A 19,417-nucleotide genomic window follows, 5' to 3' on the forward strand; every position below is an offset into this window, starting at 1 on the left:
AAGGGGATGTGTTGAGGGGAAATTTCTGGCTATGGAAAAGCAGTGGCTGGGACACTGAGTGAGACCATGCTCACCGAGTTCTCCAATGGTAGAAATGGGACACAGGCCTGGATATTTGAACATTCACATAATTTGTGCTTTATGTTCCCCCTTAAAAAGTGGGCCAAAGGGACCTTCTGTTTTCTTCTTGAGGAGATGGGATTAAGCCCACCCCCAGCACCATACCCCCTTCCCATGGTCTTCAGTGCCCCTTCCTCCATCTTCTGTAGGACTATAGACAAGAAATTGTTACATGTCCAAATATAAACAGATACATGTACAATATAAAATTGACTCAGTTCTTTTGTAACTTAAATGCGTAAATGCTTAATTGTTTATATTTTGCATTTTCAAGGTATCCACCTCCACTCATGCTTTCTTCTGGAAAGACAGGCATAGAGCCTGCTAACTTCTCTTTCATTTCATGAGCCAGTTCTACTCTATAGCTCAGTTGACAGAAACCTTATTGAGGTTATTGTAGCTGAGTCATCATTATCATCTTCTTCTTTGTGTGGTACTCCTCCTAGTGGGCTAATCGATAACTAATCAACTAACCAACTCCCAACAGATTCAGGTCATGATCACAGAAGTAATTTTCAAAACCACCTTCAAGAATTGATTTAATTATGGCCAAATTGAAGTGATGATCATAATCTTCTGAATGGCTCAGTACAATTTTCTTTTAGGAGCCCATATTTGTCAAAACAATAAAACAAATAAAATTTAAAATAGTGTTCTCAATTTTCAATAGTTTCATAACACAATAGTGCAGCTTTCCAGAAAGTTAATATCATTTTCCAGCTGAAAAGAACCAACTGCTATGCATACAAAAACATGTGCATCTTCGAACTTTTAAACAGAGGGGGAACCTTGAATAAGGTGTCTGGTTTGCTCACTACTCTAAACAGGAGTATATAGATCAAACTACCTATATTATAGCTTGATGCTGAAGACGTGTCCTTTGAAATACTTACCCTGAGCAGTTTGAGATTGGACAAATGTTTTGATGAGGGTATCTGTGGTCTGGGTGTAGAGCGACAGTGCATATCGCAAGGACTGAAGGTCTGGACTCTTCTCCAGGAAAGTTTTTTTCAGGCCATTTCCACCCGCATGGAAGTATTGCTGTAATGTCAAAATTTAAACAAAAACACTCTGAACTCATGAATCAGCAACACGTGTACCCTTCAGCTATATAAAAAAACAACTTTCTAACAATGCTAAAGGGGAAATTATCACCAAAGTTTAGTTGGTAAAAATGTCTTTTTATTACGGAAGCACAAAATAAAATGATGCTAAAGACATCTAAAAATATTCTTGCGTAGGGAGATGGATGCATTCACATTGTTTGCTATTTGTCAAAAACCTCATTCTACAAAATGACAATGGTTTCCCCTTTTAACAGTACTAGTAGGTACAACTTTTCTTTTATCAACTATCCTTCAAAACTACAGTCAAATCACTAAGTCTAAGAACTATTTTTGTATTTTGATCCGGAAGGAAATTTCATTTTTTTTACATGCTGACTTACATATCAGCATAGGAAAGGATATTTAAAAGGCTGTAAATGAGAAACTAAATAAAGGCAGAATGTATACTTGCTTGATTCTAGTGAGTAGACAAAAATGTGCAATTACATTTTAACCAGTGTAAAATGTTCATTGATTGGAACTTTCTCAATTACAGCAATTGCATTATAATGGTTATTGCAGTTACTGTATTACCAACTTAAAGTGTGGTGATTAATTAGTAAGAATGTAATTGTGCTGTATGCACTAAACAAGCTACAAGAGCAATTGATCCCTGCTAATTAGGTTGGAATCTTCATCCTAGGATTCGCGGCTAGATTGGTTCACAATTTCTTCACTGAATTATCACAACTACAGTGATGACAGTTTTTTGCTTTGTTTAAGGTTTCAGACAAACCAGTGAATGTTCCAAATTGTTAAAGAATACTAGTTTAATATCTAGCATTTTGGAATCAAATTGTTATGATCCCAGCTGATGGTACTACTGACAAGTCAGATCCCAGAATAGAACCCGGTTCAATAGATCCTAACTTTTATTTTTTGTGTAGAAACGTGGAGGCAGCTACTGAATGGAGTCACATGAGTCAAGTGATGAACTTTTAACAAAAAAAACATTTATTTGACAAAAAAAGATGAACTATTATACAAACTCCTTCAGCCACAAATATACCTTCACAGATATATACAGATTCATAAGGATAACACAAGTTACAAAAGCTATCTTGTACTCAAATGTTCACAGTAAGTATACAATCCATGTAAAACAACAGGCGACCTATGGTCAGGCACACCACACTCTGAAACCAAGTCACAGATGCCACCCCAAACAGATGCTATGGATCCCTCATCAACTATCCCAAATGCGTATCCCACCATATGCCAACTGGTCTCACTGAACTCTGTCTTTCACATGAAGGTTTCCAATCACCACTCTCAAGAACCTGCATTGGAATCTTCTCCGAAACGATGCTTCCTCTCGGATGTCTTCCACAAGGGTCCACCTCCAGGTTTCAAACTCTTCTTCCGATGTTCCTCTCCCCTGGATTGCCACATGCATTCAAGCTTTGCCTTCCATGCACTCTCTCTCAGATACACAGCATGTGCTTCACATGCTCATAGTAAGAAGTCACCAACCTTTGGCTGTCTCCTTGAATCTTCTGGTTTCCCACAAGCCTATTTTGCTTTAAGTCTGCATCCTGCAGCTTTCTCTCTTTAAAGTGGGAGCCTTCCTCTTCTCCTCACTCTTAACTCACTTAATACAGCCTTTTCCAGATTCCTCTTCTTTTCCATCAGCTAGAAGATCTTCTTTGGACCCCTCCTTTCTGTTCTTTGGAGAAATCTGCTTCCTGTAGCTCACTCATATCCAGTTTCTCCTAGCTCCTGTTTCCAACTGAATTAAAAAACCTGTTGCTCTGTTTCTCCTTGTGTCCGCGGGCCCCCTGCTGTGAGGCAATAGCCCAGTTCTCTACTTCAAGAGTCATAAAACCTAATTAAAAATGTAGGTATACCAACAAACAAAGCCTTCAGACTTGCAGGCAACTTTTAAAATGAAACTAAAACTCAAGTTCTCCCCTTAACACACAAATACAGAAACACAAATTAAATTTAAACTTAAAGCTAAAACTCATATGTAACACCCACAAATACAAATATAACTTATTTAAACTATCTCTAGTTCCTAACATAATGCTCTAATGCCTTTCAAGCTAAAAATAAATGATCCATTAAGGATTACTGGCATCTACCCAGTAATGTGGAAAACTGCCCAGGTATGTCCTATACACAAAAAGCATGACAAATCCAAGCCGGCCAATTACCGCCCCATCAGTCTACTCTCGATCATCAGTAAGGTGCTGGAAAGGGTCATCAACAGTGCTATCAAGCGGCACAAAGGAAGATGGTTGTGGTTGTTAGAGGTCAATCATCTCAGTTCCAGGACATCACTGCAGGAGTTCCTTCAGCTGCTTCATCAATGACCTTCCTTCCATCATAAGTGGGGATGTTTGCTGATGATTGCACAATGTTCAGCACTATTCGCAACTCCTCAGTAGCAGTCCATGTCCAAATGCAGCAAGGCTTGGACAATATCCAGGCTTGGGCTGACAAGAGGCAAGTAACATTCACACCACACAAGTGCCAGGCAATGACCATCTCCAACAAGAGAGAATCTAAAATCACCCCTTGATATTCAATGCCATCATCATCGCTGAATCCCCCACTATCAACATGGTGGGGGTTACGATTGACTAGAAACTGAACTGGACTAGCCATATAAATACTATGGCTACAAGAGCAGGACAGAGGCTAGGAATCCTGTGGCGAGTAACTCACCTCCTGACTCCCCAAAGTCTGTCCCCACCTAATACTCCCCACTTGCCTGGATGAGTGCAGCTCCCACAACACTCGAGAAGCTTGACATCATCCAGGATAAAGGAATCCACTTGATTGGCACCCCATCCACAAACATTCACTCCCTCCACCACTGATGCACAGTGGAAGCAGTGTGTACCATCTACAAGATGCACTGCAGGAACTCACCAAGGCTCCCTTGACAGCACCTTCCAAACCCATGACCACTACCATCTAGAAGGACAAGGGAAACAGACATATGGAAATACCACCACCTGGAAGTTCCCATCCAAGCCACTCACCATCCTGACTTGGAAATATATCGTCGTTCCTTCACTGTCATTGGGTCAAAAGCCTGGAACAGCACTGTAAGTGTACCTGCGGTGGTTCAAGAAGGCAGCTCACTACCACCTTCTCAAAGGCAATAAGGGATGTGCAATAAATGCTGGCCTAGCCAGCAATGCCCACATCCCATGAATGAATAAAAAAAAATTACAGCTATCCTACATACGAATAAGTGTAGTTGCAGAGAGTTCAATACAAGCTTACAGCACTCGGTTAAAAACAATGGGAATTTTCCATTCTTTCTCTTTGTGAATAGAAAATGGTTACAACATGCACCTTAAATAACCCTAACTGGCAATACATTTCACATTTACAAGACAAAAATGATTCATGATCTAACACTTCAGTCTCTGGTCCACATGCCATGGTAGCCCAAAGGAATTATTCTGAATTCAAATTTTGCAGATTTCGTTACCTTAATTAAACTATTTTTATTTTAAGTAGCTTCAATATCATTGAAACAAAACCATAGAACCAACTTCTGATGACGGTCAGACCCAAGCATTAACCTATCCTTTTTTCTTTTACATACTGTTTGAATTATGTGCATTTCAAACATGTCATGAAACCATCACATTTTTCATAATATTATCGTGGTTTATTGTAAAGTAGGTTTATGATTGTGTGTGTATGGTTCTGTATGTGTGATTTAATTGAATTGGAGTCAGATAAACTGCAAGGTTGAAATTATTAAAAGAAGTTAGGTGGAAGGGGCATTTGAAATGCTAATGAGTAAACATGGATGAAGGGCGTGAAGGAAATTTGTATTTTTTTAGAAAAGTGAAGGGGTTGTTTAGTTCAAAGGGATGATAGGATGTTTACTACTAACAAGATAAGCAAGGCCAAGCAGTATGTTTATTTTTCCCAAAGGTGCTGACCATATTGGCAACATTAAAGATTTTTACATTATGGGAAAAGTACATTTCCAAAGACATATAGAACAATGGAATTTACAGATTAAAGAGAGAGAAATATATATAAAGAAGGATGGAAGGCTATGTTGGGGGGCCTTGTAAGATCTAAAAGGGCAATGTTAAACAGCCTAGGGGAAAGGCCTCCAACCACCTTTGTAGAAGTCTGCTGTGTCCAGTAACCAAAGTTGGAGAAACGCCTTTGGAATTCCACTGTCGAGTGGGTGCTGTGATAAACTTGTTGGATTTACTACTTAAATTTAAAATCTATTTTGAACTGATGCCTTAAAGAGGGTGTATAGTTGGGAGTCAGGTTAATTATGAATTCTGGGGTTTGTTACAATATTAAGTAACTGTAATCTTATGTATGTGCTTGAAATCTTTTCTTTTGTTAATAAATGTTTTAATTTAATTTTTAAAATCTCTAACAGTGTTAGTGGACTCATTACTTCTGAATTCAGTGCACAAATCTTCTTGTAATAAACACAAATTGCAAAACCATTGTGATAGTGTGGTCAAGTTTTCTTTGTGGATTTAGTCCACCTGGCACACATCATCTGCCATGTCATAACAAATGATTTTTGTATTAAAACCTCAAAATAAATGAGACTAGAAATTACAGTGACGAGAAAAATGGACAAGTACTTTGTCTGTTATTTTACAGGACTGTTAATGCCAAGAATAAACACCTCTGCTAAAACAGTTGTCAGAAGACTGTCATTCAAATGCATTAAATAGGCATTTACTATTATTGTCAACGGTAATTTCCAAACTATATTGCATTTTTTCTTCCTTGTCAATGAAAATTTCTTTGATTGAGCTAGAGATAAAAATGATTATATAGTACAATCCTTAAAAAATTATTTTGCTCTTGGGTAGACCTAATCACTGCATCAGCCAGAGATGTGCAATCTATTGGCAACAAAGTAAATACATTGAAAATAGCGTTCAAAATTACAGAACATAATTGGGCTCTATAACTCATCCACAGAAAGACAAAAACCTCTATCACACCATACCAGTAAAATTCAAATGCTGGAAACACTGGTATGTTCAAATAAAGATAGTAAATGCACTCATACAAAGCACAAACCATCCAATCCCATGAATGTAGCCTGAGCTAGTCTTGAAGAAAATAAACGTATACGTAAATCAACAGCTGGGCATGCCCCATAAAATTGAATTTTAGCAACTTATTTGATGTCCACTGGGACAAATGCTTGACAAGCTTATCAATAACTGTGCGCTCATCAACTCAATTTTAAAATTTGTTTGTAACAATAGTGAAAGTAAGTAACATCCGATTGATTACTTTGACACCCTCCACTCCCAACTTACAACCAAACAGATACTGATAGTGTCTGACCTTTTAATCAATCTGCTTGCTTCTGACAAATGCTAATTGTACCTTTAAATTAATCTGATTGCTTAATATTCTCAATCCTCATGAATACAATGATTTTTCTTGTGAAATGTAACAAGCTGGCCATGTGTTGAAATACAAACAGCTTAAAAAATACAGGTGGTTGACATTTGGGTACAGCCAGAAGAATATCAGCAAATATGCAAAAAAAAAGTTAGCGTTGTGGGAAAAGCATGACCATACATATCTGAAACATGAGAAGTCCCTAGTAAATGTTCACCTTAAGGCCCGGTTGCTGAAAAAGATTGGAATTATTTAGAACATTTCTTATCTCTTAGTTACTTAGGCCAGAATCTTCGGATTGGCGAACGGGGGTGGGCCCCGCTCGCCGACGCATAAAATCCCACGTGGTGATGTCGGGCGTGCGTCCCAATGTCACCGTGCATCATTCAGATCTTCAGTTCGAACTGTCAAAGGCCTATTATGGCCATTTAAATACCAATTAAAATTATTAATGGAGCTGCCCGCCCAACCTAAAGGTTGGCAGGCAGGTGAAGAGCCTAGGCGGCCTTCACATTTATGATGAAACCTCATCCATGGGCAGGATGAGGTTTCATGAAGGTTTTAAAACATTAATAAAAATTTTCAATAAAATTCATAGACATGTCCCAGCTCATGTGACACTGTCACATGAGGGGACATGTCTTAATTTTTTTTTCCTTTATTAAAATTTTTAAAAATCAAACTAATCTCCCTGAGGCAGTTCTGTGCCTCAGGGAGATTTCTGCGCTCTTTCACGTATATGCGCGAAAGAGTGCAGCCCCCAACTCAGCCTGCCAGCGTACAGCGCTTCTGGGTGCGCATCACACTGGGCGGGTCACGTAAAATGGCAGCGCGCAGCCGATCGCGGGCAGCAATCAGCTGCATGCCCGCTACCACCCAACCTCCTCAACGGGGAGAAAATTCTCCCCTTAGGTTAATTTAGAAATTAAATTACATTTCTCGCACTCACCTTAATTGTGTCCAGTGCCAAATCCATAATAGCACATTGTTTTGGTGTAAGGCTTTTGGCTTCTTCCCGAACCATGTGATCCTGGAAAAATCAAAGCTTGCAGAGTCAGATATTTCATAAAGATGGGAATAATGTTTACAAATTGCATGAAGGGACAAGTTTTTCTACTTATTATGACAAAGGAACAAAACATCAAAATGAGCTTGTTTTTTGTCTACTGGTTAATAATTTGCCAAAAGTCTAATGACTTCCTCAAATTTTTCTGTAGAGAACCTTCTAACAGTTTGACAGCTGACCATCCAAACACTTGCCATGCAGCAAGAGCACCTTTGTCATTAATTGTAGTCAAATAACACAATAAGAATTTCTTGCTTCAAGAAAGGAAAAAAAAACTGATGAAATCTATTTTAGAGATGTGTTAGGGAACTTGCATGACTGTTCATTTTTGTTTTAGAACTGCCAATGTTATAACCAATGGTATTAGTGACAGAAAACAAGAATTTTTATGTTTTGCTTTCTCATCTTTCTGTTGTTACAATTAGCTTCAAGGCAATATCATATAATGCACACTGGAAAAGCACTTTTTTGGAAACAAATTGTAAATATCATTCTTGCGTTTCACAGGAGAAGCAAAAATAATTTTTAATTTTTTTATTGCTAAAAGAAAGTAAATATTTTTAAAATTAAAAACACACCAAGCTTTCTTTCTTTTGAACACAAGGCATGCATTTTCAATACAGCATACAGGTTTACTGCTCGTGCAACAAAATACACTGATACCTTCAGCTTTGATAACTGCCCCAGTTCTTTAGCAGCAGTGAAAATCAACTGCGTACCCTGTGATTGCATGCATTAAAAGGAAGAAAAACAATTAAAAGTTGAACATTTTACAACTCTTGAAAAACAATTTAACAACATAAGTGGACTGCAAGTACTATACATATACACACACACATTTTATGGTCTGGATTTCACAGTCAGCAGCAGAGCGACAACACTTGCCACTGATCTCAAAACAAGCTTCCCACAATGATCTAGCGATCTCTGTGGTGTGGATTTTGCCTTACATAGTTGGTTTAATTCTGGTGTCAACTCTAGGATATCTCCAGGCAGTCAGAAACAGTAATGTCACAGGCAGGCTAAGCAGCCAATCACACTGAAGAATCACACAGTCAGCAAACCAGGAAGTAAAATGCAGTGACTATCATTCACAGTTCATAAATTTTGTGGACAGCGAAATAAAGATTGGCACATACACATGGAAATAAGGTACAGGCTGAAATATATTAAACAAGCTTGAAAAAAATATTATATTAAAAACCTATATAATTTTTGTAATGTAGATTTGATATTCCACAAATATAAAATTCATATTTCAGGGCCAGAGTTCATTTGTAGTTATGACATACTACGCCATTAAAATCCTGTCACATCTCATTAACGAGGCACAACTTTCTCAGAGTTTCTTTTTAGAGCAATATTACAGTGTAAACAGGGGAGTTCTTGTCAGTTCAATGATTTCTAAAGATTGCCACCTGCAGAGACTTCAGCAACACAATCTGTGGAGGAACAGGGAATCATGATCAGCAACTTCTGGACTTCTGTGTTTAACTGTACACCACAGATAATGATGACAGCACTAACAGTTTCACTGTCATAACTACCACAAAATCCAGACCTAAATATCTCACACGTTATCAAGGAATACAGAATTACAAATCAGAAAGCATCTAATTATATCAATTAAATTATAGTGGGAATTAAGTCATAATCTTTCAAATGAAGCAAATTCCCGTACCTCTCAGAATGTCTTACTTATGAATTGATCTGCGACATAACGCTTCAGGTAATAATTCATCCATCAGTGCCCAGTATATTCCCAGGGTTAAAAGAAACTGCCATGACTGAATCAAAGATTTGTATGGTTCATATCCATTTATATAATTAAATGTCTTGCATCTCATTATAGTTTCACACCTCTCAAAGGCTTCACAACGCCACAGAGCTAAAAAGATTGGTGCAAAAAACCTCTACCTGTTAATTCCTGATAAACTTTCAGATCCCATTAACTGAATGGGAATCATTTAGTAGGCTGGTTTGAAAAGTACCAATCAATAACCAGCAATTACCACAAAATACAGCAAAGGAGAAGGGCGGTTGTATTGCTTTTCCACGATAACGTAAGATAGGCTTTTGATTAGCCTGATTTACATTATCACATAAAATCAAGTTACCTTCAAGGACTGCATACTCCTCTGGAGGTCCCCAGCATCACTGGTGCCTGTCATCAGCCAATTCAACTCACTCCATTTGCTGAAGGCACTGGATACGGCAAAGGCTATGGGCCCTGACAACATTCCAGCAATAGTACTGAAGACTTGTGCTCCAGGACTTGTCATGCCCCGAGCCAAGCTGTTCCAGTACAACTACAACACTGGTAGCTACCCGACTATGTGGAAAATTGCACAGGTGTGTCCTGTACGCAAAAAAAGGACAAATCCAACCCGGCCAATTACCGCCCCATCTAATCTCCATCGTCAGTAAAGTAATAGAAGGAGTCATCAACAGTGCTATCAAGCGACACTTGCTAAGCAATAACCTGCTCACTGACACCTAGTTTGGGTCCTGGCAGGGCCACTCAGCTCCTGACCTCATTACAGCCTAGGTGTAAACATGGACAAAAGTACTGAACTCCTGAGGTGAAGTGAGAATGACTGCCCTTGACATCAAGGCCGATTTTGACCGAGGATGGCATCAAGGAGCCCTAGCAAAACTGGAGTCAATGGGAATCAGGGGGAAAACTCTCCACGGGTTGGAGTCATAGCTAGCACAAAGGAAGATGGTTGTGGTAGTTGGAGGTCAGTCATCTCAGTTCCAGGCCACCACTACAGGAGATCCTCAGATACTGTCCTCGGACCCAACCATCTTGAGCTGCTTCATCAATAACCTTCCTTCCATCATAATGTCAGAAGTGAGGATGTTCAATGATGATTGCACGATACACAGCACCATTTGCAACTCCTCAGATACTGAAGCAGTCCATGTCCAAATGCAGTTAGACCTGGACAATTTCCAGGCTTGAGCTGACAAGTGGCAAGTAACATTCACACCACACAGGTGGTGACCATCTCCAACAAGAGGGAATCCAACCATCACCCCTTGATGTTCAATGGCATTACCATCACTGAATCCCCCACTATCAGCATCCTTGGGTTACCACTGACCAGAAACTGAACTGGACTAGCCATATAAATCCTGTGGCTGCAAGAGCAGGTCAGAGGCTAGGAATCATGTGAGGAGTAACTCACATCCTGGCTCCCCAAAGCCTGTCCACCATCTACAAGGTACAAATCAAGAGTGTGATGGAATACTCCTCACTTGCCTGGATGAGTGCAGCTCCCACAACGCTCAAGAAGCTTGACACTGTCCAGGACAAAGCAGCCTGCTTGATTGGCACCACATCCACAAACATTCACTCCATTTATCACCGACGCACAGTAGCAGCAGTGTGTCCCATCTATAAGATGCATTGCAGGAATTCACTAAGGCTCCTTCAACAGCACCTTCCAAACCCACGACCGCTACCATCTAGAAGGACAAGGGTAGCAGACACTTGGGAACACCACCATCTGGAAATTCCCCTACGATCCACTCACCATCCTGACTTGGAAATATATCGCTGTTCCTTCACTGTCATTGGGTCAAAATCCTGGAACTCCCTTCCTAACAGCACTGTGGACTGCATTGGTTCAAGAAGGCAGCTCACCACCACCTTCTCAAGGGCAACTAGGGATGGGCAATAAATGCTGGCCCAGCCAGCGAAGCCCACATCCCGTGAATGAATAAAAAGGTACCTATGGGAAGAAACCTCTGAAAAAGCTTGTTGTCATGTGGACAAAAGTGGCTGTAGCACTGAGTGCAACCTCTCACACCCAGAATAACTAGCCAGTACCAAGAAATGGGGAAATGGTAGCATGCTGATTATATTATTGGACTCGTAATCCAGAGGCCTGGACTAATGATCCAAATCCACAGCAATGGGATTGGCTATTAACTGCCCTCTGAAATGGTCTAGCCACTCAGTTGTATTCAATAAAAGAAGTTCAATTAACTAATATGTGCAGGCAAGATAACACACTGACTAATGTCACTCTTCCTTGATCATCGAGACACTGCTTACCCTCTAAGATGAATAGCCATAGGAGGTGAGTGCAGCTCTGGTGGCAGTAGGAAAAAGATTAAACAGAATAGTGCAGACTGGTTTCCGATCCCAGGGATCCAAAATGCAGGCTGCTATTTCTCATGGGCTTTCAGGATCTTTCAAGTCAGGGTGGTGGTGGAGGGAGTGAATGTTTGTGGATGGGGTGCCAATCAAGCGAGCTGCCATCAGATGATCCTTTGCACTAATCAGATACAGCCAGAAGCACATTCTTCTCAGGAGGGAGTTGTCATGAAAGGGGGCCATATCAATTCCATGAGGCCTTTGTACCACAGGAGTAGCCCAGCATGGGACATGCGTGACAGGAAAAAATTACATTGGTTTACGGCCATTGCGAATTCCTTGCATTAAAAGGAGAATTGCATTTATGTCACATTCTGTTATTCATGGAGTTTATAGACATAAAGGAAAGGGTGCACTTATTTTGTGTTAATCAATCGAATAATTGTCTGGCTTAGTTATGTAGGTCCAAAGAAGTCTGATGTGATGCAATATACTAGGGTGGGTACTAAATTGAAGGGTGTGTAATTTATTTGAAGATGGGGAAGAGGTGTAGCAGCAGTGGTGGAAAGAATGATTGTATTAAATAGATAAGAACACTTTCTTGAAAATTTGAGCTCTGATGTAGCTTCCACTGAGAAATCTCCCACATGATGACCCTCCTGGTGCCTTTTATTTATGTTGTTCTATGTCCAAAACAGCAGGAGTCACTTTTTTTTCCTTTGTTCATGAGGTGTTGGCATCACTGGCAAGGCTAGCATTTATTGCCTGTGTTCTTGAATCGTTGCAAACTTGTGATATAGGTACACCTACGGTGCTGTTAGGAAGGGAATTCCAGGGTCCTGACCAAGTGGCAGGGAGGGAACGGCAATATAGTTCCATGTCAGGGTGGTGGTGGAGGGAGTGAATGTTTGTGGATGGGGTGCCAATCAAGCAGCTGTTTTGTCCTGGATGGTGTCAAGCTTCTTGTGTGTTGTTGGAGCTGTACACATCCAGGCAAGTGGAGAGTATTTCATCACACTCCTGACTTATACCCTTGTAGATGGTGGACAGGTTTGAGCTGACAAGTGGCAAGTAACATTCATGTCACACAAGTGCCAGGCAATGACCATCTCCAACAAGAGAGAATCCAACCATCGCCCCTTAATGTTCAATGGCATTACCATCACTGAATCCCCCACTATCAACATCCTTGAGGTTACCATTGACCAGAAACTGAACTGGACTATAAATACTGTGGCTACAAGAGCAGGTCAGAGGCTAGGAATCATGTGACAAATAACTCACCTCCTGACTCCCCAAAGCATGTCAATCATTTACAAGGCACAAAGCAGGAGTGTGATAGAATACTCTCCACTTGCCTGGATAAGTGCAGTTCCAACAACACTCAAGAAGCTTGACACTATCCAGGACAAAGCAGCCCACTTGATTGCACCCCATTTACAAACATTCACTCCCTTCATCACTGACGCACAGTGGCGGCAGTGTGCACTATCAACAAGATGCACTGCAGGAACTTACCAAGCCTCCTTTGGCCGCACCTTCCAAACTCACATTTGGAACTATCTAGCGGGAGAAGGGCAGCAGACACATGGGAACACCACCACCTGGAAGTTCCCCTTCAAGCCACTCACCATCCTGACTTGGAAATATATTGCTGTTCCTTCACTGTTGCTGGGTCAAAATCTTGGAACTCCCTCCCTAACAGTACTGCGGGTGTACCTACACCACATGGACTGCAGCAGCTCGAGGAGGCAGCTCACCACCACCTTCTTAAGGGCAATTAGTTTCTGGTCAATGGTAACCCCCAGGATGTTGATAGTGGGGGATTCAGTGATGGTAAAGCCATTGAATGTCATGGAGAGATGGTTAGATGCTCTCTTGTTGGAGATGGTCATTGCCTAGCACTTGTGTGGCGTGAATGTTACTTGCCACTTGTCAGTCCAAGCCTGGACATTGTCCAGGTCTTGCTGGACAAGGTCTGCTTCAGTATCTGGGGAGTCGCAATGGTGCTGAACATTGTGCAATCATCAGCGAACATCCCCACTTATGATAGAAAGAAGGTCACTGATGAAGCAGCTGAAGATGGTTGGGCCTAGGCCAATGCCCTGAGGAACTCCTGCAGTGATGTCCTGGAACTGAGATGATTGACCTTCAACAACCACAATCAACTTCCTTTGGGCTAGGTATGACTCCAACCAGCGACAAGTTTTCCCTGATTCCCACTGACTCTAGGTTTGTTAGGTATACTTGATGCCACACTCGGTCAAGTGCTGCTTTGATGTCAAGGACAGTCACTCTCACCTCACCTCTGAAGTTCAGCTCTTTTGTCCATGTTTGAACCAAGGCTGTAATGAGGTCAGAAGCCGAGTGACCCTGTTAAAACTTAAACTGAACGTCAGTGAGCAGGTAATTGCTAAACAAGTGCTGCTTGATAGCACTGTTGATGATCCCTTCCATCACTTCACTGATGATGGAGAGTGGACTGATGTGCCGGTAACTGGCTGGGTTGGATCTTTCCCACTGTGTGTGTACAGGACATACCTGGGCAATTTTCCACATTCTGGGTAGGTGCCAATGTTGTAGCTGTACTGGTACAGCTTGGCTAGGAGCGCAGCAAGTTTTGGAGCACAAGTCTTCAGTACTGTTGCTAGAATATTGTCAGGGCCCATAGCCTTTGCCGTATCCAGTGCCTTCAGCCATGTCTTGATATCACATGGAGTAAATCAAATTGGCTGAAGACTGGCATCTATGATGTTGGGGATCTTGTTCCTTTAGGTGGTGGAGGTTGTGTCAAAGGAGTCTTGGCGAGTTGCTGAAGTGCATCTTGCATTCTAGAATGCCCCACAAGGGAAACATCCACTCCACATCTACTTTGTCTATCCCCTTTAGCATCTTATATACCTCAATTAGATCTCCTCTCATCCTTCTAAACTCTAGCGAGTATAGGCCTAAACTGCTCAATCTCTCCTCATAAGACAAGCTCCGCATCTCTGGAATCAATCTAGCGAACCTCCTCTGAACTGCCTCCAGTGCAACTACATCCTTCCTCAAGCAAGGGGACCAAAACTGTGTACAGTAAACCAGGTGTGGTCTCACCAATGCCTTGTACAGTTGCAACAACATTTCCCTATTTTTATACTCTATTCCTCTAGCAACAAATGCCAAAATTCCATTTGCCTTCCTTATTACTTGCTGTACTTGCATACCAGCTTTCAGCGATTCATGCACGAGGACACCCAGATCCCTCTGCACTGAAGCATTCTGAAGTTTCTCTCCATTTAAATAATAAGTTGCCTTTTTATTCTTCTGACCAAAATGGATAACCTCACACTTAACCACTTTAATTCCATCTGCCAAATTTTGGCCCATTCACCTAACCTGGCCATATCCATTTGTAAATTTCTTATTTCTTCATTGCAACTTACCTTCCCACCTATTTTGGTGTCATCTGCAAATTTAGCTATAGTATCTTCTTTCCCTGAATCCAAGTCATTAATATAGATTGTAAATAGTTGGGGCCCAAGGACCGAAACCTGTGGCACCCCACTAGTTACAGCTCACCATCCAGAAAAAGACCCATTAACTCTCTGCTTTCTGTTGGTTAGCCAATCCTCTATCCAAGCTAATATATTACCCCGAACTCTGTGTGATCTTATCTTGTGTATTAATCTTTTGTGCTTATATACTTTGTAATTTCCTGTTTGCCAATGACTGTGCACCAGCTACCAGTTCTGAGCTGGACATGCAACGTAGCATGAATTTGTTCTCTAATGCATGTGAAAAAACTTTACAATCAGCACAAAGAAAACTGAAGTAATACACCAGCCTATTCCAGGAAAACCCTATCATGAGCCCAAGGTTGCAGTCCATGATGAGAACTTGTCAGCAATGGATAAGTTCACTTATCTCAGCAGCACATTCTCTCAAGCTGTCTATATTTGACAAGACACACGCAAGAATTGCCAAGGCAAGTGTAGCCTTCAGCAGACTTCGAACATCTGTCTGACAATGACTGGAAACTGAAAGTCTATAGAACAATAATCCTGCCCACTCTGCTCTCCGCATGCAAAACTGCATGCACATACCAGTGTCATGTCAAGAAGCTCAACCACTTTCACTTGAGCTGCCTTTGGAAGCTTCTGAAGATCAGATGGCAGGACAAAAAACCAGACACTGAGGTGCTCATTCGAACTGGCATGCCAAGCAACTGTGCCATATTGAGACAGTCACAACTGAGTTAGGCTGGTCATGTAGCTAAAATGCCTGGACACTTGTTTACCAAAGTGAATCTTCTACGGAGAGGTTGAATCGCATTGGAAAAAGTCCTGGAAAAAGCTCGTCCAGAATCACTGCACCTGCTGCAACCAAATAAAAAACAGTGCAGCCTCCTTTGAAAGCAAGTGCATATCAGAGACAGAGAGAGAACGCAAGGAGAGGAAATCTGAGTCAGCAACTTGTCCAAAGCTCAATTGCTTGTAGTATCCTGTCCTATTTGCAGCAGAACGTTTCAGCGCAGATGGGCCTTAACAGTCATCTACGTAGAACCCTAACAAACACCTAGATGATGAACATGGTCATCTTCCCCTTGAAGGACAAACAAGAGATAGATTATCTCTTGTTGGTGATGGTCATTGCCTTGAACTTGTGTGAGATGAATGTTACTTGCCACATCAGCCCAAGCCTGAATTTTGTCCAGGTCTTGCTGCATATGGACACAGACTGCTTCAGTATCCGAGAAGTCATGAATGGAACTTGATACGAAAGTATAATAATTTTCATATTATTTTTCTGGTTCATTGTAAAGTAGGTTCATGGGGTTGAGTGTAGATGGTTCTGTATGTGATTTAATTACATTTGGAGTCAGGTAGACTGCAAGCTTGAAATTATCAAAAGAAGTTAGGTGTAGAAGTGTACTTGAAATGCTAATGCTAATTGGTGCTGTCTTAGCATGTAAGGTGTGAAGGAAATTTGCATTTTTAGATAAGTGAAGGGATTATTTGGATTTCAAAGGGATGTTGGTATGTTTACAACTAGCCAGATAAGCAAGGCTAAGGAGTGTGTTTATTTATTCTCAAAGGTTACTGACAATATTGGCAACATGAAAGTTTTTATATTATGGGAAAAGTACAGTTCCCAAAGACATATGGAACAATGGAATTTACATATTAAAGAGAGAAAAACATATGTAAAGGAGAATGAAAGGCTATGTTGGGGACCATGTAAGATCTAACAGGAGTATGTGAAACAGCCTTCAAGAATCCTCTTGCCATTTATGCATAGGTTTGTTGTGTCCGGTAACTAAAGTTGGAGAAAGCCATTTGGAATTCCACTGTCAAGTGGGTACTGTGTTAACTTGCTATTTTATTTTAATCTAAAATCTATTTTGGACTGTTGCCTTAAAGGTGGTGTGTAACTGGGAGTCAGGTTAATTAGGAATTTTAGGAGTTGTTACAGTCTTAAGTAATCATAGTCTTGTGTATGTGCTTGAAATCTTTTATTTTATTCATAAATATTTTAATTGAATTTTTACAATCTCTTAAGATCTTAGTGGACTCATTACTTCTGAAGTCAGTGCACACATCTTCTCGTAATAAATACAATTTGCAAAACCATTGTGATAGCATGGCCAAGTTTCTCTTATGGGTTTGGTCCACATCATCTGCCATGTTGTAACAAACTGAACACTGCAATCATCAGCAAATATCCCCACTTCTGACCTTATAATGGAGGGAATGTCATTGATGAAAAAGCTGAAGGTGTTTGGGCCTAGGACACTGCCCTGAGGAACTCCTGTAGTAATGCCCTTGAGCTGAGATGATGTTGATTCCAAAACCACAGCCATCTTCCTTTGTACCAGCTATAACTCCAGCCAGTGGATAGTTTGCACCGATTCCCACTGACAACATGGAGGGGCCTTCTGACAGCTCAATACAAATTAAAATTTAGAGGGCTAAAAGTGGTAGCCCCACAGAATTGAGGGAAACCCCATTAGGGGTTTGTCGGGGCCTGGGAAGGGTTGGGAGATGGTGCAGAAAAGATTTACAAGAATGGTTCCAGGGTAAAGAGTCTTCTGTTACATGGATAAATTGGTGAAGCTTGGCCTGTTATCCTTAGAAAAGAGAAGGTTTTGAGGAGATTTGATAGAGGTGTTCAAAATTGTGAAGGGTCTGGACAGAGCAGACAGAGAGAAATAGATCCCACTGGTGGAAGAGTTGAGAACCGGGGAGACAGATTTTAAGGTTTATGGCAAAAGAACCAAAGGTGACATGAGGAAAAACTGATTTTATGCAGTGGTTGTTTAGGGTCTGGAATGTACAACCTGAGAAGGTGGCAGAGGCAAATTCAATCTTGGCTTTCAAAAGGAAATTAGATAAGCACCTGAAGAAAAGCAATTTGAGCACTCCACCCACAGCCCACTCACCTTCCCTCCTAAACCTCAGTACCTCCCGCTCCCACCAAATTCTGCCCCTGGTATATGCATGTCCTACCCCAGAATCCACTTCTAAAAGTGCATAGTTGTTCAGTTTAAGCCACAAGCTCACCAAAAATGGTGAGTAAATTCAGGGCAGGAATATATTTGCTTAAGTAAACTCGCAGCAATTTTATTTTCAATCACCAGAGGGAGATGTACACCACAAATAGAAACTCATTATTTTAGAATGTTATGACATTTGTTTCCTTTTTTAACAAGTCATGAGTAAAGTTATAATTTTCTACATTATTAACTGAATATCAAAAACAACAGTTGAGCAACACAAAATCCAATGTTGATATATTAGACACACTGGGACCAGTATTTGGCAGGTGGCAGGAGCGTGAGTCTGTGGCTGGGAAGTCTTGAAATACTTGGAGGGTGAGGGTCCTGCTGAATTTAATAGCAAGATCTCATTGACACTTTTGGCGGGATGGGGTGTTAGAGATCTCGGGCATAAAGGGATCACGGGAAGGGGTGAAGAGACAGGGCTGGGGGTAGGAGGGGGAAGATCATAGGAGAGATTGTGTGGTAGCCAGAAGAGAGGCTGCAGTGGATGGTTTGCCTGAGGAGTCAGGGAAACAATTCTGATCCTCCCAACACACAAGCAGTAAAACTGCTGGATTTGGCAGCTTCTGCTGGGTTTCTCTGCAGCCATTAAAATCAAATCGCTCTCGAATTATGAGGAACGGAGCCTCAGTTAAATATTATAATGATGGGCATGCCTTTGCATAGTGGGTGACTTGGATGTCCCCAAACCCACTGCAGCTAACCTGGAAGTAGATGCTTTTGCAGCGGGTTAGTATTGGGTTTCATATTTCAAGCAACTTAACCCACTTCCACGGCACTCTCCCACCGAGCCTGGTGGGCAGTGGGGGGTAAAATTCCCTCATTACATTCACACAATCTGAATAAAAATATCATCAATATTAACTTCACTTTACCACAACATTTCTCTGAAAAATATATTTATTCAGCTTCTTTGGAGTAGAAGAAAGGAAAACGGTGCATTTGTAAGGACGTAAGGACATAAGCACCAGGAGCAGGAGTAGGTCACGTGGCCTATTGAGCATACTCCGCCACTCAATAAGATCATAGGTGATCTGACTGTGGTGTTAGCTCCGCTACCCTGCCTGCCCCCCATAACCCTTGACTCCCTTAAACATCAAAAATCTGTC

At 41.1% G+C, this 19,417-nt stretch overlaps 1 protein-coding gene across 3 annotated transcripts in view; it reads right to left on the minus strand.

The window, feature by feature from the left end:
• unc13bb (unc-13 homolog Bb (C. elegans)) overlaps window positions 1-19,417 on the minus strand; it is a 754,941-nt gene that overhangs the window by 13,196 nt on the left and 722,328 nt on the right. For 2 of the 3 annotated variants that reach the window (XM_078550323.1, XM_078550314.1), the window contains 3 exons: window positions 8,326-8,382; window positions 7,546-7,626; window positions 1,014-1,161 (listed from right to left, as the gene is read on the minus strand). In XM_078550323.1, the coding sequence (XP_078406449.1) occupies window positions 1,014-1,161; window positions 7,546-7,626; window positions 8,326-8,382 (286 nt within the window). The remainder of the gene's footprint in view (window positions 1-1,013; window positions 1,162-7,545; window positions 7,627-8,325; window positions 8,383-19,417) is intronic. The other variant, XM_078550332.1, reaches the window with a different exon arrangement.

Source organism: Cetorhinus maximus, chromosome 1 (genome assembly GCF_964194155.1).
Source record: "Cetorhinus maximus chromosome 1, sCetMax3.hap1.1, whole genome shotgun sequence".
NCBI lineage: Eukaryota > Metazoa > Chordata > Chondrichthyes > Lamniformes > Cetorhinidae > Cetorhinus > Cetorhinus maximus.